General features: G+C 45.0%; 1 protein-coding gene across 1 annotated transcript; it reads left to right on the plus strand.

Annotated features, from left to right (window-relative positions):
• The first annotated feature begins 6,063 nt into the window (after positions 1-6,063).
• GDPD4 (glycerophosphodiester phosphodiesterase domain containing 4) lies at positions 6,064-27,643 on the plus strand. The gene is made up of 15 exons (XM_057377729.1): positions 6,064-6,270; positions 6,879-6,982; positions 7,738-7,831; positions 12,883-12,942; positions 14,752-14,850; positions 16,725-16,818; positions 18,375-18,520; positions 19,012-19,094; positions 19,976-20,126; positions 20,806-21,030; positions 21,837-21,994; positions 24,054-24,201; positions 25,301-25,383; positions 26,200-26,279; positions 26,719-27,643. Exons 1-15 carry the CDS (start codon positions 6,085-6,087, stop codon positions 26,748-26,750), a joined length of 1,743 nt encoding a protein of 580 aa, XP_057233712.1. The 5' UTR covers positions 6,064-6,084; the 3' UTR covers positions 26,751-27,643.
• Positions 27,644-27,795: the final 152 nt, after the last annotated feature.

A 27,795-nucleotide genomic window follows, 5' to 3' on the forward strand; every position in this document is an offset into this window, starting at 1 on the left:
ATGGGAGACTCCMCAGCCTCTCTGGGCAGCCTGATCCAGTGCTCGGTCACCCACGCAGTAAAGAAGTTCTTCCTCATGTTCAAGAGGAGCTTCCTGCGCATCAGTTTCTTGTGCTTGTGGTTGGCACCACCGAGAAGAGCCTGGCTCCATCCTCTTGGAACCSTYCCCGCAGGCACTTAGAGCTGAGGTCCCCTCTTTGTCCTCTCAGCTCGAAGCATCTGAAGCAACTGAGTTTGCTGCCTGTGCCGGAGCGCGGGGACAGGCGCTGGGAAAACCGCTGGGACAACTACTGGGAAAAACGCTGTGACAACCACTTGGACAGCCGCGGGGACAGCCGCTGGGACAACCGCTGGGACAACCGCTAGGAAAACCGCTGTGATAACCGCTGGGACAACCGCGGGGACAACCGCGGGGACAACCGCTGGGACAGCCGCGAGAAAACCGCTGGGACAACCGCTGTGACAACCGCGGGGACAGCCGCTGGGACAACCGCTGTGACAACCGTGGGGACAGTCGCTGGGACAACTGCTGGGAAAACTGCTGGGAAAACCGCTGGGACAGCCGCTGGGACAACCGCTGGGACAGCCGCTGGGACAACCGCGGGGACAGCCACGGGGACAACCGCTGTGACAGGCGCTGTGACAACCGCTGCACGTGCAAACAGCTGCCCGCGCCAGCCGCCGCCCGCGAGAGACCCCCGCGCCATCCCCGCGCCATCCCCGCGCCATCCCCGCGCCATCCCCGCGCCGTCCCCGCGCCATCCCCGCGCCGTCCCCGCGCTGTCCCCGCGCTGTCCCCGCGCTGTCCCCGTTCGCTGTCCCCGGCCGCTCGCGCTGCCCGGGCCCGTTTGAAACCGGCGCGGTGCTCCCGGCTCCGCCCGCTGCTCGCCCTGAGTTTCCCGGTGCTGCGGGGGCTCCGCTGTTTGCCCTTGGACAGCCTGACCTGACCCTSAGCCCCGGCCGCCCCTCGGCCGCCGTGCCTCCGACCGTGCCTCAAAAGTCGCTGCCTTGTAAGGTACTGTGTGGGAGACGCCTGGATAGGTGCAGGGGAAAGGAAAGAAATGCTGAGGAGGCCCAAGGGAAAAAGCTATAGGGCAATGACAAATTTGGCTGCTGTACCTTTGCCCCTTGGAGGATGAATGCCCCTGCCCCAGCACCCAAAAGGCACCCAAAAGGTTTTTAATCCTTGCTTATGCACTGGCCTCCCAAGCAGGTTCCTCTTTGCAGTGCTTTCAGCGTTCAGGCTGTGTGGCTGAATGTGTTTCCTGATTTTTGTCTCCTTCTCTTTCCTCTCTCATCCCCCCAGGCTATTTCCCATGCTTTTCCTCACCCTCTGCCAAGCAGTGGGAAAGCAGTAGCCCTGTCTGACTGCCTGTGATTATGGGGATTCTTATCTGCKAGCAAACAGTCTCTGTTTGCCATGGAAAAACCTGAGATCCCTGGGGTTTATGGAGCAGAAAAACATATGTTACTGCTTTCAGGCCTCACTCGTTAAGGAGTCCTAAACTTTGGCATCCTACTGGTGCATGTTTACCTGCTTGCTCTTTGCTCCCACGGCTTTCCCAGTGAATGGATGCAAGTTTGCTGTTTCCCTTTTCTATCCATTTAACTGTGCCTGGTAAAGATGGACAAGAATTGCAGACGATCTCTGAATTTTAAGAGACCCATGCTTCAAATCTAGATGCAAGCTCTGTGAAGTCTCTTGCTAAGTCTTGCCAAGGACTGAACTGKTTTTTTGGCTTCTGCATCTGCCCTTTGTTTCGGTGTTGTTTGCCYCTTAGGTGGTTGTTGGGCCCAGTTACAGGGATATCTTTCTTAGGATCAGGTGCTTGTGAATTGAAATGTGTCAGTGTTTGATGTGGTCTGAGGCACTGCACATTCAACTGACCTTGGGAGTTACAGTGTTGTTATGGCTTATAATTGCTTTGTCCCAGCTGTGGCAGCAGACTGGTAAATGGTTACCAAGGATGAAACCACGAAGGATGAGACCATGGGATGGATGAAAGGTGGCCGAGGTGTAAGGAGGGAGCTTGTGTTAAATGGAACACAATCCTTGAGAACACAGAGATGAACCTGAGGGCAGAAGGCAGGGAGAATATATGGAGGTAAAAGGGGAGGAGTGATGCCTGTTTGGAAGGACACCTATAAAGAGAAGAATGGAGTGCCTGGAAGTACGAGTACATTTTGAGCTAAGAACACCCTTCTGACTGCCCTTGTGTCTGCCTTTGTCTTCCTCATTCTCACACAGGACTTGGCACATCTAAGAGGGATTTCTCCTGGAATAACCCTCGGAGTTGCCACTGGACTGTTTGCTATACCAGCACAGCATGGTGTAAATGCATTGCAATACATGACTCTTGCAGAGCTGCAGAGGGTGATGGGCTCTTCTTAGGTGTCACTTAAGAGTGATGTAGACTAAAATCTGGTGAGTTGTCCTTGGTCTTCCCACTCCCTGTCAGTTCTTTCCTTTGCACCTCCACTCAAGCATCACCTTTTGTCTAATGTCTCGAGCACGCCTTGTGCTTCACTCCTCAGCAGAGACCCAGCAGTTCCTGATGCTGTGGGGCAGAGCTGCTCAAAGGCTCCCGTTTGATAGGTGAGCCCTCTATGCCCAGAGGGAGCAGAAGCCTTGGAACAAATCATGATCTGGGGATTGGCAGGTTGGTTTTAACAAGAGCTCACTGATATTTCTTCCTAAGGTCTAATCTCAACCTGCCTTCTTTCAGCCTGAATCCATTCCCTCTTTTGTTACCCCATGCCCTAGTCCAAAGTCCCTCTCCAGCTTAATAGTAACCCCTTTAGGTGCTATAGGTGTCTCCATTTATACCTCCATTTACCTGAGTAGAGAAATGCTAGAGATTTCTATGCTGTCATCAATAAGAAAATTTCAGTCCAGGTTTATTACCTTTGTGGGATTCTTTGGCCCTTTGTAGGCTTCAGAGGAGCAGCTCAGTGAGGTAGCTCTGTCTCTTGGGGGCTGGGAGAAGAGAAAAAAAGTCTCTAGGCAGAAAAAAAAGGGACAGGGCAGGAAAAGAGGGACAGATGGGTGCCAGCAGAAGTCAGAGCCCAAAGCAGGGGACAAATTATGCTCTTTGAATCTCTTGATACTGAAAGGTCTTATTGCTGTATTGATACTGCYTGGACAACAGGGTCGATGGGAATTCAGAGGATTCCAGAGATGAAGGTGTTTTGCTCTTCTTTGGGCAGCCTGATGTTTTTGGGAGAGCCAAAAGCTGCTGAAGCAGGTTATGGACAGGAAGTTGTATTTGTTTCTCTCTCCTTCCCCAGCCTCCTCTGCAATGAAGTGTCCCTTTTCCAATAACCCCTGTGCTTGGAGAGTTGATTTCTTTGGAAAGACTGAGGCAGGAGGTAATGAAATTTTTAAATATAATGGTGCCATAAGTACTCTGATGCATAGATGAAGCTCTGATGTTGCCCAGAGATGTTTCAGATGCCACATCCCTGGAAGTGTTCAAGGCCAGGTTGGATGGGGCACTGAGCAACCTGGTCTAGGGGAATRATCTTTAAAATTGCTTCCAGTCCAAACAATTCTGTCATTGTATGATAAAGCTGGAAACACCTTTCCCTTGCTGCTGGGGGTGAGTCCAGGGTGAATTATTTAAGCATTCAGAAGCTGAAGGCCAGATGATGTTTGATACATGAGAGAAACTGGATGCTGCATGTATCGAGTAGCCTGTGCTGTGGGTGAACAGGTGTGTCCTGGAGAGACTGTGGCTACCGTGTGYCAAACCCTTGGGAAATGCCAAATAGCAGCTGACTGTGCTCTCCATACAAGGATACTCTGAGGCGGAGGAAACATAAAGGAAGGAAACATAAACTACAAGGAAAGACTAGAAAGCTGGGATTGTTGAGGCTAGAGARGGTTTAAGGGGAGACTTCTACACGTGAATACATGAAATACGCAACAGAGGAAGAGTTTAATCTGTTCACTATATCCAYGATTAAAAAGGCATGATAATGCAACAGAAGACAAGACACTGGGAAAAAAACCTCCAACTTTTAATTATAAAGAGAGTTAGGACTAGTTCATCCTGTCTAGAGATGGTGGGATCTTCATCACTGACAATTTCATGAGGGGTAAACTCACACCTAGATTTAACACCTGACATACTGCTGTAGCCAGACAGATGATGTGGGGAGTGTTTCTGTAATCTATCTTCCTGTCAAATCCTCTGTGCTCACAGAAAAATACTGATGTGTGAGCCTTGTACCCACACCCAGGAATGTGAATAACAAATCTCATGGCCCTCTGACAGCAAAACTAATGGTTTGGTACAGTGTCCTGAATTCCTTTTGCTGAAGGAGAAGGGCTGAGCAAGAATGGGTGCTATGCTTTGGTGATACAGGAACTCATGTTTTGGGGATCCTTATAGGATGTAACAAATAGTGCAATCCCATGGCATGTGACAACGTTCTGGTAAGAGCTCTGAAGGTTCAAATGTATTCAGAAGCTGTGGCTGTTGTAACTTGGTAGTTGCTGGGTTTATGCCAGGTGTACTTTAGGAGAGCTGATGAAACCAGCAGGATCAGCTGTCATCTGTGCCRCATCCCCCCAGCTGTGCTCTGGGAATTCTAGAGCAGGATCACCATCTTGCCACTTGAGATTGGCATAAATTTTTTATTAAGGGTGACTTGCCAGTGCCAGGGTCTGGTGCTGCTGAGCTTCTGTGGGTGGCTTGACCCCACCCTATCCAAGTGTGTGTGATTCCCTGCAGCTGTCCTGGATGGACAGACACATCTGTCTCAGGAGGCATTCCGGGCATGGTATTCTTACCTCTGCATAATTAGTAGTCCAAACTGAACCCCTTTTTATTCCTTTTCCATCCTCTCTCCTTGTACTCCAACTGCCAGTAGGCTGGGGCATTTGTATGAGGGGAGCATCTTTTCTGATTTAGCTTAAGTCTGATGTCTCTGATTTATTTGTGCTTTCTTCAAACCGGTCAGTTATTTGGATGTGTCAGTCTGCAAGGATTTATGCACTGATTTCTCAGAAGATACACTGGGATCTGAATTATTTCCAAACACAAACCTTTCATATGTGTGTTTCATCCATGTGTATAGTGCAGCAAACTCTTCATTCTTCCTCTTAAATTATTGTTATTACATCTGAAAAATCAGGGAAACCTTGAGTCCTAAGCTGGTACTTTGCAGCAGATGTTCCACGATTTGAACATGGAATGGACTCAAGGATGTGATTTCACTTTTCAAAGCAACAGAAAAACACCTCTGACTAACTTAACTGTAAAGAACTGTATAATGGGGCTTCTTTGAATGCCCACACAAAACTGTTTTCCTCTATCTTTCCTTGAAGTCTTGGTAGTGCCCTGCTGGGTGAACCACTCTTCAACTAGCACAGGTCCCTGTGCTATTTACTTCACTCTAACTACAGAAATTGCAAKTTACAACCAAGTTCATTGTTTAAAATTATGATTATGAATAGGTCTCCCACATGCACATCTTTGAAGCAGGTCTTTCTACCCTTGAAAATCTGTGCCAGGTGAAGTTGTTTCAGCTGGGAAATAAAATTATTTCTTAAGGGATCAGTCTCTGCAGTGCTGCAGTTTTGCCAGGTTAAGAGAGCTGTGTTCCTGGAGGGGTTTAGTGCCTTTTCTATAAGAGCTAGTTAAACTGATAGCAGGTTTCAAACWGGTCACAATGATGTTGAATGATTCCTGTAGCTAAGCCTAGGCTCAGGTTCATATGACATAATTTGGAATGTGCTTAAGTTAATGAATTCATTTCCTAGMACTCCCTGTATAACCAAAAGGAGGCAGAGGTACCCTCAAAGGTGTTTCAGARCACCTAATTTACAAGCAGGAGCACCACTGACTGCTAAGAGGGTTTGCAGTGACCATCCTTCTCACTTTGGCCATCTCACTTTGGTTTATAAAATTAGGTGGGGTGTCCTCAGCATGGCTTCCTGCTGGTCTCAGCATCCTCTTTGGGAAAATTTCCTCTCCTTTTTCAGCTATGGAAAGCTTACCCAACAAGAAAGGGGGGACAACAGCGTCCCCATTAAACTTGTGGTCTTGTTCCAGGAGGAAGATGAGTTAAAAGCACTCAGATGGAGGAGACCGGACCCCCCACCCTCAAGACGATCCATCTCGGGAAGCTGAAGGTGGTCCGCCGGCGCTTGCTGCAGAGGTACGAGCACCAGCCCTTCATCTCCTGCCTGGCTGGTTTGTACAGCTGCCGCTGGAGGCGGTACCAGCGCGAGAAGACTCAGCCTGGAAAATGCTGCTGCAGCATGGTAAATGAGCTCAAAATCAGCACAGGCCTGGATTTCTGTTCTGGGGCAGGGCAGTCTAAGCAGACATGGGGTTGATGTCATGGAATCCCAGCCCAGTGTCATTTGGAGCCTGCTGGGATCTGTTGGGCTGTTAGRTTTTTCTCAAAGTGCTTGGTGAGTTGCTGTGTTTCTTTGGCAAGATCAGTTTGTCTGTACCGCCACACGGCTAAAAAATGTGGACTTTGCACCAGCCTCTCCTGGCCAGTGAAACTTCTCAAAGCCATAGAATCAAGTTGAAGGAGTAACATTAGTGYTGGGTGTGAAGTAAGAATTGCAAAGAAGGTTGCTGTAAAATGCAATTTCCTCTCATGTGAGGCAGTTAAAATCCTGTTCATTTGGGAAGTCACGAGTTTTCTTTTCCCTGGAAACAGGTAGTGCAGAGTATACTTTTGARGACATTCTCCTGGTTACAAGGGACAGGAATTGAATTCCTCTCTATATTTGTTTAAGTTAGGATTCCAACACCAATATACATATTYTTAGGGACAGCCTAAAAGTACCTGCCATTTGCTTTGATTGCTCTAGATTGGCTATAGCTCTGACTGCTTGTCCTTCCTCTCCCTCTCCAGCGGGAATGCATATTTTTCCCATTGCTCATTGCAGCTTTCTGCGTTTCTCTGGTCTTTCTGTACACGTGGAGTGAAGGTAAAAATGACTACAATGGCTTTGACTGGTGAGTATCATCTTTTCYTCCTCTCCCACACCTTGGGCAGGTCAGCAGGAGGAATGGGCACCCTCTGGAGCAGCTGTGCTGCAACAGGGCACTTTGGTCATGAAGCAAAAATTTGGCATCTTAAACTCTTGGTTACAGCATCCAAATTGAATGTCCAGTGACTGTGGGGGTGCTGAGGCTCTGCCCTTTGCTTGGCTACAATTTTTAGGCAAAAGTGTGAATTTAGGAGAAAGGGGAGAATCATCGTCACAAAAACTGTGAATGAAGGGGACTAAATAACTCTTTCCTTCTCCGAGTCTTTTTTTCCCCCCTCTTCTCTYTCCCCCATTCCACCTGAAGAAATGTAGTGGCTGGAATCAGAGGCATTSCACTAGCTGTCTCACTGAAAGAGAATTTCATGTTCCCAGATTCAAAAGTAAGAAATAATYGTCAGGGATTTATGCACATCTTTTCCTTCTGCAGTATGTAGGCAATAGTTACGCAAATCTGGCCCCTAAAATTAAATTAAAGCTGTTTAAATATTATGAGAAGGGAAGATATAGTAATGTGTATTAGTTTGATGGTTAATGCAATCASGGATTTTGGAAAGGAGTCYCTTAATCACTTTTGCATGTTACAGYGTAGGCTTTCCCCGTGCCTTTCTTTGTTTTATTGCTTAGAAAATTTCAGAATTTAAATGAACAGGGCTGTTGRTCTCCTCTAGTCCACGTGCTAACCAAAAACATTCTTACAGTATTTTATGGGTTTATTTTTAGGTATAACTATGGGAACCTGGGCTTCTGGTTTCTMTGGTCTCTTCTTATCCTGATTGTGGCTTCAGTCTTGTTCGCATACAGCTCATTGTTACTGGTAAGTAATGCTCCTTGTGAGCTGACCTTGATTTGTTGTCCCGAAAGGTAATCAGAGGTGTCTTTAATGTGTCAGACCAAAGCTCAATCTACTCCTCCATATGATCCTTAGACAGTGAATGCCTGGAGAAGATCTGGAACACAATGAGTGTTTACAGTGCTTTCTCCCCACATCCACCTTCAAATGACGGGTTTAAGTTCATGGGTCTCTGAGCCAGATGTAATTTCTGTGATTTTTTTGGATGATTTCCCTTTGATAAATGTGTACAATTCCTCCTTGAACACAAGGAAAGCTGAGCCAGCAGTGGCTGGATTTAGATTTAGGGGGAACTAAAAATTGTTGCTTTGGCAGCAGGGAAATAGGCAGCTCTGAGTCATGGAGAGGTGATGATACGTCATCACAGCTGAGTTATTCTTCTAATCCTGGATAGAAAGGTTTATTAGAAGAAGGAGAACAGAACTTTTTCACTTGACTCACTCTGGATTTTCTGGAGGATTTTCTCCAGGTAGAGACTATAAATGTGGTCACAAAATGCTGCTGAAGTTTATRCTGAAAGAGGTTCCTGAAATCTTCRCTTTTCCAAATCCTGTGAAATTTTTCTGGAGTTCTAATCTGATGTCTGCTTTAGTTATGGAAAAAATACCAAACCCAAACTTTTCCTAAAATTTCTACTTACTCATTCTTTTTCTTTGTTCTTTCCCTCATAAGAAAGCTCTCAAATAAAGGCAGATTAGCACCTGTGTTTCCACCTTCTGCATCYAGAATGATAGGCTGAGAATTCACTTTAATTCAAGGCACTGGAGTGCACATCAGTCTATGCCTGTTCTCACTTCCATTTTGAAATGCCAGGTGCCGAAGGTGAAGTCATGGCTTTATCTCAGCTCTGTGACCAAGACAACCAGCTTTTATCATCCATTCCTGCTGTTCTTGCCCATTCCCTGATGTGTCATCATACAGTCAGTCTGTAAATTGGTCATGGCAGGGAGTCTCTTTTGGCTTTGTCCATGCAGTACCTAGCACAACTGGTTTCTGGGGTCCTTTTCCCCCTGATAAAATACAAATAAATAGTACTTTTATTCTAGTGCTAGCAATAAAAACCCCAAAGTGATAAATAGGACAGGTGCTTGATCATGCCCACAGTGATCAACAGTAGCATCAGAGATGTGGACTGACTGAGCTTTGAGTGGGACAAACAACAATAATTAATTACAAGTGTTTTGTAATTAAAACCAATGTGGTTCTAGGGCTCATGGACTATTATTCAGCAAAGCCTACCTGGCTTTCCCAGGGGCCATGGAGCAGTGTGGRTAGTTTGCTGGTTAAGATGCTGCTTGGGGCAACTCAGGGCTTTGCCAGAGATGCCCATGTGACATTGGTATATCTGAGATGGTGTCTCAGCAGGCTGTGGATCTGGAGTCAACCTCAGGATCAGACTAACTCACCACAGCCCATGCTAGTAACCGRCTTTACAGGATTTCCTGGGCTTAAGGGGCCCAAAGATCCCTGGGGCTGATGTGTCAACTTGGTCAGACTCTGTCTGGATCCAAACATCAGCCAGTGTCCAACCAGTGGACTTTCTTAGGGATTTTCAGGTTTCTGTCAGCATCGATGTGATGACTGCAAGCTCTCAGGGCAGGCGATGGATGGGCAAAGTGAAACCAGACAGGGAAGATRGAAGATGGAAGATATGAGATGCAATTTGTGTCCTACATGGTTTGGTTCAGTCCTGGTCTCACTCTTTATTATGTAGCTAAATCCTCCTCTTCCTCTCAAGCCTCTCAGTTCTGTCTAATGAGGCTAACAACATTTGCCTTCCTCAGAAGGGTGAGCAAGGAGAAATCTGAGAGAAGACAAGTAGTCTGGATGATGTCAGACAGCATGAGAAATACTTCAGAGGTTCCTCTGCTCTCAGAACAGCCTCTGYAGTGAAGGTCCATTTGCTTCTTGCTTTTGTGAAGCTGTTCAGTGACCCAACCAAAGCTGTTGGGCATTTCTGAGGACACTTGTCCTGCTTGACTGCATCACCAAGCCAACCGTGTCATATGTGGCTAGACTGCTGYATGCATCCATGCTGAGCAGGGGTGCTGGGGCATGAGACTTAAATGGGATTAGATCTTGAGGGAAAGGGAGTGAGGAAAGTTATCACTGCCACTGCTTATGCTCCCGCTATCCCAAAACATGAAGAGTATTGTAACAACCATGGCTGGGCAATGCTCATCCCAGCACAGCTCTTTCAGAGGAGGTCTTGACCAGGAATCCAMCCCTCCACCACTGTTTGCAGAGCTGGCTTGTGACTGTACAAAGTGAAGAAGTTCAGATGCATTGTGGCCTCTTCATTCATAAATGCAGAAGACTCTAAATAGTGCATTGACACTGAAATCCAAAACATGACCTCAAAACTCCATCCCTAAAAAAATGGGGTACCGAACAAGTTCTGTGCTGCTGCATTTTTGCCACAAAGTGAACGTAAGGACCTGAATCCAGCTGTTGTGAACATCTAAGAGAGCAGTTGCTTCAGGTGAACCAAGTGTCTAAGTGCCTACCTGCATGTCTTTGTGGTGGAAGGTTCAGAGCCTGCCCACACCTCACCACAAGTATTGAGATGATTACAAGGTCATTCCCATGCTGAAGTAGAGTGGAATTAAGCCTCTGCTGCCCACCCTTTTGCAGCCACTCAGAAAGAGGGAGACAGATGTGCAATCCTCCTTGCAGCGTATCCATCTCTCTTGCCACTGGGAAGCATCCCTTAATCACCCATTTGCAGGTAGATGGTAGAGGGGAGACACTTCCACACCTCATTTTAAAGAGAAGAATGCAAGTGTTGGAGGCTCTAAGATTCTGAGAGATGATGGGATTGGCAAGAGGGACCTTGACTCTAACCCTGGCAATGTTAGCCAGAAACACACTGGTCATCTAAGCCCTCACGTCTCTGCACTTGTGTTAAGACAATCCCAGGAAGTGTGTGGAAGCAGTTTGGAGTGGATAGACCAGCGAGAAGACATGAAGAAATATTGTAAAACTCTATCAGTGGAGATTTAGTATGATGTGAGAACAACTTCTAGCTGGTTCAAAGGAATTTTCAAAAAGCTGTGCCTCTTTATATTCTAAACTTTCCCAGGCTAGACACAGATTGATTATCCACTCCACAGAGCCACTGCCCACGAACCTTCTTATCCAATCACACCTCGGGTTAGGCGGTGCCTAYGGYTCTGTTTAACCAATCACAGCTTGACACACAAGRTAGGGTCATGTCAATCASGRGCTGCTCCCTGGTCACATGAYCTGCAGCTCAAMCCTTTCCCAAACTGTAACATGAATCCCAACAATTTAGGTTAAAAATTGCGAAAAGTTTTTTAACCCAGAGGATTTTTGGGCACTGGAACAGGATCCCCAGGGARGTAGTCATAGGACCAAATCTGCCCGAGTGCCCTGAGTTCAAGAAGTATTTGGACTATGCTCTCAGGAACATGGTGTGATCCTTGGTGTGATTTTGTGCAGGGACAGAAGATGGACTTTGATGATCTTTGAGGGCCCCTTCTGACTCAAAATATTCTAAATATTTGCCTTTTCTGTATGCAAGGACCAGGTCTTTGAGTAAMATCACTTGCAGAAAAGGAACAGTGTCCTTTTTCTCATGTTTTTACCCTGAAATTGCTTAATTAAATGGGGCTGACCTAAGATCTTTAGCAGTATTTCAGTTCTCTTTCAACTGCCCCCACCCAGTACTGGGTGCAGGATTCCATTAAAGGAAGCCAACATGTCAAGAAGCACTTGTATTCACTGCTGAGCTTATCACAGAATAATAGAATCATAAAATGGTTTGTGTTGAAAGGGACTTCCAAGATTATCTCATTCCAACCCCCCTGTCATGGACAGGAACACTTACCACTAGACCATGTTGCTCAAAGCCCTATCCAACCTGGCCTTATATCTTGCTTCAAATCAGCATGATCCTGGAAAGAGTGTGTGTTTGTAGATGGATAGGAAACAATTTGCATTCATTTGCAGCTGTGTTTCAGGAGAGAAGACCCTCTTCCCCCAAGTCAGTATGTCCTGTTTTCCATGCAATCCCACTATGCTACAGTCTGGAGGGACTTGTATCATAAACRATCCTCCTCAGTGGAGCATGATGTCTGCTAACAGATACTGTTCTGTAAGCCTGGATACCTGGTGATACTGGTACCCAAATTATCCTTGGCAGCAGTTGGGAAGTTTCCCTGGGCATTCAGACTCCTGAGCATAGATTTGTGCATTTTCACAGCAGCAAAGGGCTGCTTCTGGTGAAATTTATCTCCAGACTCACTGGTTGYTTGGGTGTGGAACTATGTGAAGAAACTCTGCATGGGAAGCATGGACTGACTTGCCTCATTCTTGGCTTCTTGGTGCTCAAGGTGTCTCAGGTTGTCCTGGCTGGGGTTTGCAGAATGCCTCACAAGAACCCGCTCCAATGTGCCATCAGGTGGACAGAATGTACCAACCACCAAAAACTGGAGTCATTTAATGCCCCAGACACTTTTCTATGGTCTGAGATGTGCCTGTCTCTTACATTCCCTGTGGTTAATGTGGAAGGATTGCCTTTTTTTCTGTCTGCTCCATACTTTTGTGCTGCTCTGAGGCATTTTTTATTCCCTAACTTCTCTCCCCGGGTTGGTATGCCTCAAATCAAAACAAATGCATAGATAATACTCAAAGTCAATGCTGYATTGGTTTATATAATAATAATTGACCCTGGCCATCATTCCTCTTTCAGAGTCTCTCTTACAAAGAAAAGTTGTTGAAAGTGAGTACCCCAAAGTGCCCAATTATCTGTTATCCAGGAAAAAGTCTTTGATCCTGAAGGACARCCTTGACAGTGCCTGGCCATTTCAAAAGCATTTTCACTGTAGCAATGAACTTTTCTCTCCATACACCTGTCCTGCAGACATTTTCATTGTGCAGGAAGACCCARTGTAAAGTAACTTCCCAATGCAAAAATAATTCCCAAAGCACCTCACTGRCCGCACGCCACCCCCTTCCACCAGGATTCCTACAATCTCTTCTTGATTTCCCAGGTCCTTGCGGTGTGTTTGCTTGCAGAAGGTCAGCAGCTGTACCTGCACTGGAGTCACAAGGTGGGGAGAGTCAGGGCTTTCTGGTAACTCTAATCTATGCTTTAAATTTATTGGGTCTCTAGTGTTTCTTTGCACAGAAAATCTCTTAGACTATGGGWGAGAAGGAACAGAGGGAAGAGGTTAATCTTATGAGATTTAGATACTCATAAAAATGTATCTCCACCTGAGCTGATCACTCAAACTCCCTTTGCACTCAGCGGAGGAAAATGAATCCTCTGAGGATGCAATTCATCCAGCTGGTCATAGGCATCTAAATTAAGATGAGATGAATCACACTCACAAAAAAAGAACCTTTTTTCCCCACTGACTCTAAGAGGTGCCTACAGTGACTCATTCAGGTGAAGATGTCTATATTTGACTTCTACATTTGGTAGCATGAAGTCAAAAGCAAAGTTTTCATGAGAAGTATTGTGTGATTTTCTGGAGCAGACCCCAACAGCAGGGGGAAAAGTGTCTGCTCTCTCAGCAAAAGAGAATGATGGCTTTTCTAAGGCATCCTGGTGCTTTGTGCCTTTTGGTCTTTGGATGGTTGTCTGGGAATGTTCAAGGCCAGGCTGGATGGAGCCCTGAGTGTGTGTGGCTTCCCTGCCCATGGCAGGGGGGCTGGAACTAGATGGTCTTTAAAGTCCCTTTCAACCCAAACTGCCTTATAGTTCTTAATTCTATTMCATGGTTTGGGAAATTACACTTGGAGTTTTGAAGACAGAGAAACAAATTCTCAGGCACTTGTTGATGCAAAATTATGTATTAGAATCATCTTCTTTAAGTAATTTTTGAGCCTATGAGAGGCATTTAAAAATGTTCCTCTAGCCATGCAGTTTAGGGTTGCAATGCATTTGCAAAGCCTGCAGTGGGAGGGAAAAGCTGAACGTGTGGAGACTTGATCCCGTGTTTCTTCATTTAAGTAATGGAAATGGAGTGATCTTTACTATTGAAAAATGGGTTCCAGAAGAATGAGAAAGTTGTAGAACAATTTGTAAAAAACAAAACAAAAAAAATCAAAAAACCTCAGACCAACCAACCAAAAAAACCTTAAACCAAACAAACTTGAAAAAAAAAAAGAGTAATAACAAAAAAGAGGCATTCTTGGGTGCAAGGGATTAGGGATATATTATTAAGGTGATGATACATAGAAGATCCCCTGAAGAATAGTAAGGGCCTTGGTTCAATTGCTACTTGCCTTTAGTTGTCAGCAGTTGCCTTATACCAAGGAGAGCCTGCCATCACCACAGTGCTGGTACCAAACTGAGCAAGAAGCTGTAGAACTGTTTGAGATACCTCCTCACCTTTTTGGTTAAAAAATGAGCTCTCGTTCATTTTTTAATTATGGGAGGRTCTGTTATTGTTGAAGCCTGTTACAAAGCAACTCATACAACAAGGAAGTTGTGTTGCTGTTCCTTTTGGGTAGAATTTGTCACTTCTGAGTTTAGAAGTGATGAATTCCATTCTGCAGATTAKGGATTTAATGTAAGCTAATCATCTAGGCTCCATCTGCATCAACAGAGAGGCATATTCCATCATAATGCAAGCAGGAATGAATCATCTCTGAAATTCCTTTCTCCAGTGATTACAGAGAGAGTTCTCAGGGCTGACTTATTTGAGTACTGAATTCTTAAAATCAATCCTGCCATACTGATAACACTGTGGATTTGGTTTTAGTCCCATTGGAACTCTCTGTCTCTAAACTGGCATAGTCAATCTCATGCATCCTAAACAATTTATAAGCTGCTTAATTGAGCCTGTTAGCCTCATATGGATGGCATATCCTATGCAGAAATGCTGAAGCTGATTTATGTCTTGTGTCCCCAGATTGGTACTTTTGTCGTCCTGGTCTTCTGTCTCTCATGCCTCTCCGCATTATCTATACTCTGGCGAGATCACCGGAAAACTCTTCGCCTGTCATTCCAGGTAAGAGGGGTTAGGAGGTCTATTTGAAAGAGCAGCTTGTTTGTAGAAGTGTTTTGTGACAATTGGCAGAATATATTCTGTATGGTGGGTGTTTATCACATGTGTTTTGTTAACAGGCTATGCTCAAAGTAAACTTTTATTATGACTTAACATTTCCTGTTGGGGAAAAGGAAGCCAAAGCCTGAGGTTGAGTTTCAAGCTATTTGATGTAACATGTCTTAGTTTGGGAAGATGCAGAAAGTTACAGCCCCTTTTTTTTCCCTCCCMAAAAAATGTAGGTATACTGTTAAATTTCAGCTGTCCAGGGCAGGTAAATCAGACCMCTTAGGCTGGTAGGTTTGCTGGAGCAAGAACATTCTCCTTCATCCCAGTCTGCTGGAACAGCACAATTTCAGTCTTCTGTGACTCAGAAGAGCTTAATCTCCTGAGGACAGGAGAGTACTGAAATTTTGGGGAGTAAGTGGAGAATGCTGGTGTCATGTGGGACAAAATGCTGGATGCAGGAGGTCAGTGTTCATGGTTGCTGGCCTCCTCACCTCTCACCAGATCTGAAGGTGGAGGCAAGAGCTGTCTGGTGTTATTCAGTGTCTGAGCATCCAGGTCCCCCCTTGTATTGAGAAGGAAGAAGTATGTAGCTTTTGCACAGCTGCTTTACAGGATCCAAACCACCCTACAATTCTATGATTCTATTTGGGTCTATTTTATCTCCCCCATATGGCTTAGTGCTTGTGGAGCCTGGGAGAGCAATGCAAATGGCTGGAATGGAAGATGTGGTGTTTGTAGGGTGGGGTCAATTGATATGCCCTGTCATTGTTGTTCCTAAAGGACATGGATCTTGTAGGGACTGTYATGTCCATTAGCCCTGCAGATCTAYCTCAGGTATTCTGGACATCTCAGATGGCACCTCTGCTTGTGCAGCTGAGTCCTGCTTCTGGTTGGGAGATGTTGGTATCAAGTGTCTGGGCAGGCAGTATCACATGCAATAACATCTCCCAGTGACTGCTGCTTCCTTCAACACTTCCAGCTTAGAGAACTGAGCATCAGGAAAGGCTTACATCGGGATAGCTGGGGTTTATTCCTAGCACGTACCTTAATAACTCAGTTCTAACTGGAATATTTGCCACAGGGCTCTGATGAGCATGAGAAGATGATGGACCGGTTTCTTGCTCTGATTTGCCTAGTTTTAGGAGAAATGTGTCAGACCAACAACCATTCACAGTCTGGTTTTCTGTTTGCTTCCAACTCTATTCGTGCATTCGTGATAAGCATAGAAGTGATTCTTGTCTTATGATCTTCTTGTTTAATCTTTAGTATTACAGAAATCAAATCTATTGACTGTATCTGTCCAGCAGTATTATCGAATATATCTGCTTCTCTTATACCACAATAGTTACTTTCACACCACAGCTAGTAAATACCACATTTTATCACTCAGGTTTGTTGGCATCAGTTTAATGATTTAACTGCAGTGTGGTGTGGTGGGGAGATAGCTATCACCTCGGTGGGATTGGACTGGAGTGGTTTGTATTGGGTTAAACTGGAAGACGCTCACAGATTATGGCATCTCAGCAGTGGCAATAATGTCCTCATGGAGGAGGGTAGTTGTGTCCCCTTCAGCTGATAGGATAAAGTTAAGAAGTGAGGAGCACTCCTCAGGCTAGGGCACATGTCTGTCCTCAGAGTCCGGAGGTGTATGGTGGATCCAACGCAAGTGAGGAAGAGTGGTTAATTCCTGTTTTTTTGTGGCAGGAGCCCATCCAGGTGTAAGGGCTGTAGCTCTGATGGGGATTGCTTCTGTCTGTCTCCTTTGACTAAAATGGGGATTGTTTCCGTCAGTTCATCCTTTGACTAAAATCCTTTTTCCTCCTTGCCAGGTCACAGCTCCTTATCTCCAYTTAGGGGCAATTATCATCATGGTCCTTCTGTCCTGGCCTGTGGCTCTTCATGCCATCAGAGCAGACAAGAAAGGTATGGCAGCTCTGGTTCCTGCTCCTTGTATGACAAAAGATGTATAGCAGCATGGGAAAAGAGGCATGCAGGAGCCTTTTCCTCCCACATCTGCACTCCAGCTGGCGGAGWCTTTTAAATTCTGCATATCCCAGGGAAATTAGTGGGATTGGGGCTTGAGCTGTGCATTGTCTTGTACTGGTGTGTTACTGGTTGGCATGCCCCTGCCCCCTTGCACTGTTTTGCCCTATTGTGAGGCAGTGATCTGCCTTGAGATGGAGGAGATTAGCAGAAGCACYCATGTTCTGAGTCATGAGTGAAAATTTATTTAGCCCTCTGCAGGAGAAAGCAGCCAGTGGCAGYTCCCTTGGCTGATTTTTACTTGCTTTATACAGAAGGGATCTCCAGTCCAGTCAGACAAACCTTCAGACTAGTGTATCTCAGGAAAAGCCAGCTGAGACAGGGGAAAGAGCTTTTTGCTCAGTTCCTAGTGTTATCTCATGGGAAGTTCCTGCCCACCTCTAGGAAGTATAACCAAATGTTTAAAGGACAAAGCCTGATGCCAGGAGCAACTGCAGAAAAGCCTGACTGGGAGTTGCTGTTTTWCTCTGATTGTCTCTCCATATAGCAAAAATTACCTACCTGACACCARTCTTCAGATATTGGTTTGCAATAAAAAACACAGACAGAATGGACTGATGGAAATATTTTTTTTTTTCCTGTCCAAGTTTTTTCTTACCGAACTGCAGCTGGGGAGGTTGGAGGAAAATATCCTAGGCATTATATACTACCATGCTTGAGGTATTCCTACCTTAGCCCATCATCATCTTAGTGTAAGTCCAAATTCTTTCAGAGCCATGGGCACAATGTGCAGAGGGATGGTGGTACCCATTCAAGAAGGAGGTGTTGGTGCACAAGTGCTCATTTCTCAGAACTACTTTGGTCCCTGAGTTGAAGGACCTTTGGGGCTCTTGGGCAATGTGTCAACAGACTCCAGAGAAGACTGTAGGTAATGAGCTGGGAAGTTTGACATGCAATATCCATGTGCTGAGTGTCTGTAGGATTCTCTACGTCACACACAGAAGGTCATTAACAACATTCTGAATGAACCAGGGAAGTACTAACAGTAAAGAGATGTAACATAGTTTAGGGAGAGAGGTTCCTAKTCTTTTTCATTGTGAATGAAACTTCAAAATGGTGCTTGTTGTTATCTGAGTAAGAAAAAATTAGCACCCTTCTGTGGAGGATTGCTTTTCTACAGATGGAGGRGATTTCATTGCACCATGTCTGAAGAAAAAGAAATAAGGCCCATGTCTTGCTGTAAGGCACAGTGAGATTTAATTATAGCATAAAACCTGCAGTCCTGACTTAGCCTGCATCCTTGCTTTGACCATTTGTTTTCCTGGGTTGCATTGTTTGGAGAGAAAGTGAAAATTAGGGGAAGAAGGGATAGAAAAAGATGGGACAAAGGCTTAAAGCTGCCTAGCTGGAGGACCATATTATAAGTTAAGYGGCAAGGCAAACTTGTATGTYATGATGTGGATTAACTGCAGCCTTCCTCCTTCAAATTCTTTCAGTTATTCAGGTGATAATTGTTGGTCCATACCTGGCTATCCTTCTCTTTCTTTTCTTGATACCTCTGGGGATGTACTCTCCTTGCATCAGAGAGAGGGGAACACTTGGACCAAAGCCAGCCCTCATTGGACACCGTGGAGCACCAATGGTAGGTCTGAAGAAGTTATTTTATGTCATTTCTTCATCCTGTGTCTTGGAATTTTCATCATCATCTGTGGGTTTTTTTTCCCCCTATGAAATCTGTGGAGGGTGAGAGACATTTCTGGTCATTGGGACTGCATGCCAAAGGCATCACTGCATGGATTTGCCTACAAGGAAAACACTGTTCCTGAGGGACAAGACCAGGTTGGAGGGGGTCCTGAGCAACCTGAACGAGTGAAAGATGTCTCTGCCCATGGCARGGGGACTGGAACGGGGTGATCTTCAAGGTCYCTTCCAACACAAATCATTCTATGACTCTGTTATTCTTCTGCAAGATGGGTTTGGCTAAATTGGAAGAAAACAAACAGTAGACTTTAACAATGGTGCTCTCTCAATAAAAAACAGAGATTTTWCAATGAGGCAGAAAGTATTTACAGGGTTCTCCAGAGTGTGTTTGAAAATTATCTGCTCACGTGCTTTCTTTTTTTTTTTTTTCAGCTGGCACCAGAAAACACTGAGATGTCATTTCTGAAGGCAATTGAGCATGGTGGGGATGGTCTTGAAACAGATGTCACCATTAGGTGAGGGCAAAACATTGCATCCAACAGAATATATGCTGCTTCTTCTAAGAGTTGTCTTTGGAGACATACAGCTCCAGGCAGTTAGGTTTTACTGATGGCTGGGACAGGGTCCCTCAGTTGCCATGTGATGATGGGGGCTCTAGGGCATGGTTGTTCTCAGGCAAGTCAATAAGCTGCAGCTATTGATTTAACAATCATTATTTCTGCAGTGTATTCTAAATGCATGGCAGAGTATATAGACAAATTCCTATTCCTATTCTAGTCTGAGTTCCAGGTCACAGTGAGGGTCATATCAGGTCTACAAACCAACAAAAAATTGTGTTCAGATTTGTGACAGCATTGCCCTAATTATTAGATCTTTAATTGCCTTTTTTTGGTGAACCCATTGCCATGAACTGCTAACATTCTGTGCAGGGTGAGCAGTTCCAGGCACTGAACAAGAAAAACACTAAAACTTAGATGTTCTACTAAACTAGACCTTTCTATAAGAGGAAATTTTGCATTTCCATCACAGTCTATTGAGATTTCAGTCCTCTGAAAACCATAGAAACACTTTGATTTCAGCAAAAAAAGATTTCAACCATAAATTACTCTCCATTTTTGGGGGAGTTGGCAGGCAAAAAGGTCATCTCCTTCACATTGCCCCTAGGGAAACTGAGGCACAGACAAGCATGACTTGTCTGAGATCTCCTAGAATTATTTAAGTTGGAAATAACTTGGTGTCTTGAGCCTCACATTCCTCCATATTACACTATTTGCACTGAGGGAGGCTGTACTGCTGCACTCATGGTGGCCCACATTTTCTTCTGAYCTGGAATGAGTCTGCTCATACTGTGAATGAACCTGCACCCCACGTGACCTCAACTCTTGCTCTCTGACAGCTATGATGGGATTCCTTTCCTCATGCATGACGACACCTTGAGAAGGACAACTAACATCCAAGAGGTCTACCCTAATGAYGTTGATAAAGATGCTGCCTTTTTCTCCTGGGCTGCCCTGCAGAAACTGAATGCTGGAAAATGGTTCCTGAAGGTAAGTGTCATAAACAGCTAGAAGAATTCAAGATCAGGTTGGATTGGACTCCAGGACACCTGATCTAGTTGGACACATCTCTGTTCATTGCAGGGGGGTTGGACTAAATGAGCTTTAAAAGTCTCTTCCAAACCAAACTTTTCTATGATTTCATGACTGTTACCAACTGGGTATAGAAGAGACACAAGCTGCCTATTATTTAGCAGCATCAGTATTAGAAGAGGAATTGGTAATTGAGCCAAAACTCAAAGAAGGCAGCGTAAATCCTTCTGTTTGGGTCTCTTTACATTGTCCAGTTTGTCTTCAGGCTAAGGAGACCTGTAACAATTGGCTGATGGGTGTTCTCGAGTCTCCTTATCATTGCAGCAGCAGAGCTCATGGGCTGGGGTAAGAAGCCAAGAGCCACTTGTGCAATGTGATGTTTATAAWGTTCAGAGCTAACAAGGTGGGACAGAGAAGCACAGCAGAACTAGCTGTGAACTGTGCAATTTAGAGCCCAGAAGCAATGTCCTCATAGCATGGGTTAACTTCCCCCATTTCTTATGTAGAAGAAATAAGCAAAATAAAATATCCTCACCACCTGCTGAGTACTGACATCAAACTTTTTCTCTCTTAGAAACGTAGCTGACTCCCAGAGCAAACTGATTGATTTGCTTTTTTTATATCTGTTTATTTCTAGAACAAACCATTTGTAGGGATGGGCTCACTGTCAAAGGCAGATCAAAACCAGGCAAAGAATCAGTCCATTTACACGCTACGCAGTTTTTTGCGCCTTGCAGACAGTCACAATAAACTTGTGATATTTGATCTCTACCGCCCTCGAGCGAAACATCCTCACAGGAACTCGTGGCTCCGCAGAGTCCTGGACGTCATTCTSAAGGAGTCGAAGATTAAACGCCATCTGGTAGGGTGGCCTCAGTCCATATCCCTTTTTCTTGCTCTCCTAATTGGGACTTTGGGGTCCATACTCTGCATGATTTCACCTGTATAAAATTGGCCTCTTGCATTTCACTTGATTTAAAAGGCATCATTTGGAGCATTTTGCTACTATTAGTTCCTCAGAAGGTACACAAGGGTTTAACCCTTCAGCAGCACAGGAAAAAAGGCACTGTATATATCAGCTGATGCCTTAGCTCCTAAACAGCACCCTTTCATAACTGTAATAATTTTCAGACTATTCTCTGCTACCCATGCTTGTTATATATTGCATAAAAATTCCTGGCTTAAATTGAAACAAACTGTGAGTCTTCACTGCCTTCCTCCCCCTGGCAATGGGTGGATGTTAAACTCATGGGAATCAGGTTATGTACCCACTGATGTCTGGGGAGTTATGCCAATCTGTATCTGCTGAAGATCTTTCCTTCCATGCTGGAAGAATGGTAGAACCGAATATTTTCGGTTCCCTTTTCCATAAACCAAAGCTGTCTTTTTATTCGTTTTCAACACTGCATTCTTTTTTGGGCTGTGTGAAACACGCTCACCAATTTCCACTTGATAAGCAAGGAACAGTGGATACTGCTTGATAAAAGTGGCTTGCAAGTACTAACCCTGCATCGGAATGATCTTTGATCATTGGGAGAAACATCATTTGACAGGCTGGATTAAGTCCCTCAGGATGTTGTCTTTACTGGGTTTGAGTGAACAGTGGGGCGTATGAGGGGCATGAATTCTTGTATTGAAAATTCACTGGTTTCCCCCTGTCTTCTGCAGGTCTTGTGGCTGCATCACAGCGTGAGGTCCTTTGTTCAAGCTGTYGCTCCTGGGTTTCAGCACGTGATGGGCAGAAAGGCACCCATAGAAGAGTTGTTAAAGCACAAGATTGTCAAACTCAATCTGGTCTACACTGACATGTCCACTGAAGATATCCAGTAGGTTTCAGCTCCACAATTTCAGGGGTGCATCTGGACTATCCTTGCTTCATGTGTGGGGCAACATCTCCCTCCAATGACCAGTCCCAGAGACTGTAATATTTTCAGAATAGGTCCTTCAGATCAAGTAGCCCTCCCTAATGTATTTTAGAGGTGAGAAACTGCACTACTGTTGACTAAGAGGTGGTACATGTAATTAAACCCTGCTSTCCTCAATTCCATATTGACCAGCATCTGTTCATGCCATCCTCAGTCCCACCAACACCAAATGATGGAGAATGAACAACTATTTAACCTTCCATGTCTTCTCCACAAATATCAGTGTGAGTGCATAATGCTGTGGTGAGAYCATCACTCTCTTGTAGCTGGTGTTTTGGAGACATAATTTCTTGTTTCTGTTACTGCCAGTACTCTGTTGCATGTGACACATTGAAAATTTAATTTCTATGATGAAAGGCTYCACATTCATTGCAGGAGTTTCCAAAATGCTACTCTCACATGGAAAAATCACCCAACAACCACTAAACGTCCTCCAGCTTTACCTGTCCAACTGTCCTTCTGTAAATAGAGTTTTTGCTCTTCCTAATGCACGAAACCATTGAAATCCAGTTCAAATGAAGAAGAAAGGAAAAAAAAAAATTAATCCTTTGAATGAGAGTAATGCTCATGTTTTCTCAAGTAGAATTGTCACAGGTTGTCAAATCATACAATCATAGAATCACAGAATGGTTTGGGTTGTAAGGGACTTTCAAACATCTAGTTCCAACCTGCTATGGGCAGGGAAGCTTCCACTAGAGCAGATTACTCAGAGCCCCATAGCCTGGCCTTGAACACCTCCAGGGCTGGGGAGTCCACACCCTCTCTGGGCAACCTGTACCAGGGTCTCCATCCACCTCACAGTCAAGAATTTTTTCCTAATGTCTGATCTAAGCCTTCTGTCCTCCAGTTTAAGGCTGTTCCCCCTTGTCCTGTCACTCAGTGTCCTTCTAAAAAGTCCCTCTCCAGTTCTCTTGTAGCCCTTCTCAGTATTGTAAGGTGCCCTAAGGTCTCCTCAGAGTCTTCTTTTCTCCAGGCTGAAAGGCTATAAAAAATGATGGGCAGATCCATTTGAGTAAACCTTGGATAGATCATAGATCCTAGGTAGATTTATAAATGCTGATACTGATGTTACGTTACCATTGCACAAAGAATGAACTTAATTCATATAAAGTTTTAATAGCTTTTAATGACTTGAGAAATGATGAATTGATGGAGCAACCACACCAAACTTRGGACAAGCTTTGAGATTAGCTTGRTTGGTCAGASCATGGTGCTCYAACCAACAMCAAYRTTGTGAGYTCAATSCCCACATGARCCATTAACTGAAGAGYTGGATTCTGTGRCCTTCTAGGTCCCTTCCAACTCAGGCTATTCMGTGATTCTGTGRTGGTTTTGAACACACTGTGGKGAAATTATAGAATAACASRAATGGTTTYGATTTAAAAGATCTCTAAGATCATCAAGGCCAAACATTATCCCAGCGCTGCCAAACCCACCACTAAACCATGTCCCCARGTGCCACATCCACATGTTTTAAATGCCTTCAGAGATGATGATTTGAGCACTTCCCTGCACAGCCCATTCCAAAGCTTGATAACCCTTTTCATTAAGAAATTTTTCCTAATATCCAATCCAAAGCTTCCCTGGTGAAGCCATTTCTTCTTGTTCTATTGCTTGTTACTTGAAAGAAGAGACTGACCCCCACCTGGCTACAGCCTCCTTTACAAACACATCATTATATTGATTCATATGGCAGAAGGATTAGAAAGATTTTGACCTTTTGGGCATTTTATCTGCATTTGTTTCCAGCTGTTCAACTATTCTATATTGACCTATTGTTAATGATTAATTATTGGCTGGTTGGCTTTCCTTTATGTTCCTTATCTAGGTCCTAAAGTAAGCACTTCCTACAGAAGATTGCAACCATTTCCCATGATCTTCCCGAATCTCCTTGAGTAAGCCCGAAGGAAGTACTAATCTCCTTGCTCAATGAAGGTTGTTGCCTTTTGGTCTTTTAAAGGAAATATGCTGAGGCAAACATCACCAGCAACTTCTATGTGGTCAATGAGCCATGGCTCTACTCCCTGGCATGGTGCTCTGGGGCACATTCTGTGACCACCAATGCTGTCCACTTGCTGAAGGATATCAAACGGCCACTSTTCCTCATGGTAAGTGAGTCTTCTGTGTCTCAGGGGTGGGAAGTAGAGTTGGGATGTCCTTGATTACCTTTGGAGACCATGGGTCAGTTAACACATGGATAAAGCATCCTTTAAGGATCCTTTGCATAAAAAGGACCTGAGTTGAAAAATGGCTTACTTGGAACCTCTAAGCCACTACCGATATTACCATACTCTTCTCTTTTCTCCTGGCTCAGGAAGAACCCAACTTCTTAGGATTTGCATAACAGGCCTTGGGATGAGGGAAAAGAAGTCATATWGAGACTTGTGTAGGAGGAAAGCAAGGGCCTTTGAGGGCAGAAGCTGATGCATAAGGATTTCAATTTCTAAGCTTTTGACCATACCAACGTCAGAAGTTTCTCATTTCTCAGAACGTCCCACTGCCCTTGTCAAACTTGGGTCTTGTTCCAGAGGCCCAAAAGAAACAACCAGAGAAATAACCCTTACTTCTGGGAGGAATTTTCACATAATTTCTCTACTTGTTATTCTGCCTTGGACAACCTGTAGGACCAAGAAGCACCTGGGGAATTAGTCTCACCAGTTTCTTTAAGGACTTTAAAAAGTTGGTTTCACACTCTTGAATTAATTTTATAATGCTCCCCTCCAGAGAACTGCAGTGTYTCATTCTAAGTTTGGGTGGAGGTCCAGTGTAAGGATGAATCTTCAGATGTTCTTAGACTCAAAGCAGGAGCCATGCCAGACTCTCTGTGGTGTCCAGTAAAAGGTAGTTTTGCCAGAAAAAATGAGATGCCACCAGTTGATGTTATTGTTGGCGTGAAGCAGAGAAGTGCAAAGCCTTCCTGTAAAAAAATGAGAGGTCTCTGTGGCATTCACTGAGATACCGTAAAATCTTTTTGGTTACACAACAGACCTTTTTTTTAATGAAGGAGAATGATTTGGCACAAACACCAGTGGTGAGTGGTCACTTTGAAATGCCACCAAATGCTTTAAACACCCGAGGGATGTTACTGCAGATGCAAACAAGGCAGCTGAACAGTCACATTCAATCAGGGGGAAAGAGCTTGAGTAACTTTTTTTGCCAATCTTGTGGTCCTTGGTGGTGAACACAACCTCTGTTGTTTACTTCCAGACTCCGCAGCAGTACAGCGTCATGTGGGTCCTGACAGACCTGACCTCTGCGCTCCTCATCTCACTCATCTTTGCTCTGCACTGGTAACTACCGAGTTGTTAATGTCTGTCTTAACCTGATCTTTTGCTCCAGGCAGAGGGAAGGAGGGATGCTTTCAGGTGACCTGAATAGTTAAAACTACACTTAAGAACATTAGCTTTCCCTTCTGGAAATGGAAGAAAGCCCCAAAAGTCCCCACAAAACTCTCTGTTTCTCCTGCTTGCTCTCATTGTCCCTTTCCATTTTGGCAGCTCAGGCATTGTCTTCCCTCAGAATTCAGTGGAGAACTGGTAGATTTATAGTAGCAACATAAAMCAATTATCAAATTGGGTGAGAAAGGAACTGATTTTTCTATTATTGTTATTTGACAATGTTTCATTGGATTGAKCTGTTAGGAAAGCTCTCAGTGTTAATATTTGAGCATCCCATGTCTCTCTGCACATGCCAGAGTCCCACAGGAAATCCATCCTCCCACACAAAAATGTCTGAATATGTCAATGCCTCAGTGCCCTGTATGGTTGTCTTTGTCAGGTTTATGAACACACCAAAATCAAAATTTTTAAATTTCCCTGGTGGCTTAAGTATCAGTGACTGTAAACATTCCTGGAGCTTTAGAGCTCTTAAATCTTGCTTAGAAAACAGGGCTTAGCCACAAAGTTGCCTTCAAGAAAGCAGTTGCACACACAAAGTGTGGATGCTTAGACATCAGTCATGCTCTCAAGTCCTTTCTTGGTTAGGACTTGAGAAAATCCCAAAATACCTGCACTCACAAAGTAGGAAAAAGGTGTCCAAGGCAGCAGGGAGCTGTGAGGAAAACCAAAGTGAGCAGTGATCTGACCCAGGTGCTTTGCCCCATGCAGGTGGCGAGAGAAGAATTTCTCCTGCTGTGCCCAGGACAGTAACCCAGAGCTGGAGAATGGCAACAACAAATCCAAGACAGGTAAGCAGGGCAAGGAGAGGAGCTGCATCCTGCTCAGGTGGCTTCTGTAGGATGGGTTGGTGATGGGTGTCCACAGTGGGAGGAAGGATGCAGCCTGGGTTATCTCAGCTTCAAACCCCTGAGCAGCTCAATGTAACTGGCCCTGCTTCAAGCAGAGGTTGGGGCAGACACTCCCAGATGTCTTCTCCAATGCTCACTACTCTGCATTGCTGTGAAAAGAGACCCTGAAGGCACAGAGCACTCTTGGTTTTGGCAGGCAGGGTGGGATTGGCTGAGGACCCTCCCATGCACCACGTTYCTTCACCCATGGAGCTATCTGTCATCCAGGCAAAATGACCCAGGCTGGGCTGCACACATTTGCAAGCATGTTCTCTTTGCTCACAGGCTGTCAGAGCAGATGCAGATGTTTTGGTAGCTCACTGTGTGTCTCCTTTTCCAGAGCTCAGCARCATGCCTGCCGTCCTGGCCTGACACAGGCAGAGGTGACATGGACCTGCCATCTTGATGAGGCTGGAGAGCCCAGCCAGGGGCGCTCAGATCTACCTGGTGAGGAGGAGCCATTTGCCTTCGTGGCCCTGCTGGAGATGAATACCAACCTTCCTCTCCTACAGCTTTCCTCGCATTCCCATGCCTAGCAGGGCTTCTTGGAGTGCAGGAGAGCACAGACGGAGTTGCAGCCATGAAGAAACTGTGCACTGTGGTGAGATGCAGCAACCACATGGGAGCCACCATTTACCCCTGGGACCACTGGCATCCCACAGGGCAATCACTCCTGTGCTAAAGCCCTTTCCACACATGCTGCAAACATCTGAGCATCCTCCAGTTCTCCTCATTCTCAGGTGCACAGATTGCTCCTATCAGACAAGCCTCTTCTCCACACACTACCTCCCTTCCTCCCTCCTTGCAGGTGTCCCCCATCCTCAAAAGCACACTATCCCCATCACCATGGTCAGGTGCTGCTGGCAGGGTCGTTACAATCGGTACCTTTCTATAACTGAAGTGGGGGCAATTTTGGTTTTCCTTTTCCCCACTCTTGCCCTGCCATAGACTCTAACAGGACAGTCTTCTCCCCTTGTCTGTGGGTGAGGGCATGTCATTCACATCAGGGCTGAAGGACTTTTTAGTKTCTTGGCCATGTAGCTACTGGGACTATGACCAGTAACAGACCATTTCCCTGCAGAAGGATGRAGTTGTGTGAATTGGTCCCACCAAGTGTCCTGTTTGCTTTTCCCTTGGGAAGGTCTGTATACCTGTATTACAGCCTGGAATTTATTCCAGCCTTCATTTCTCCCAGTGGCTGCTGGCACACAATGGGGAGGGGGCCTATGCTCTGTAAGGGAGATGTAAACATCTCTCAGGTTTAAGCCATATCTTTCTACTTGAATAGATAATAYGTGTTTTGTAAATTTCAAGTGATGTTTTAAATACATTTTATCTCTCCTATCCTGTTTTGTTCTTATTTCAGCAAACTGGGAAAGAAGACAGTAGTCTTTACCTGATCCAGACTATAGAMATT

This window comes from Malurus melanocephalus, unplaced genomic scaffold, assembly GCF_030028575.1.
Source record: "Malurus melanocephalus ecotype Western Australia unplaced genomic scaffold, MMel_1.1 scaffold_322, whole genome shotgun sequence".
NCBI lineage: Eukaryota > Metazoa > Chordata > Aves > Passeriformes > Maluridae > Malurus > Malurus melanocephalus.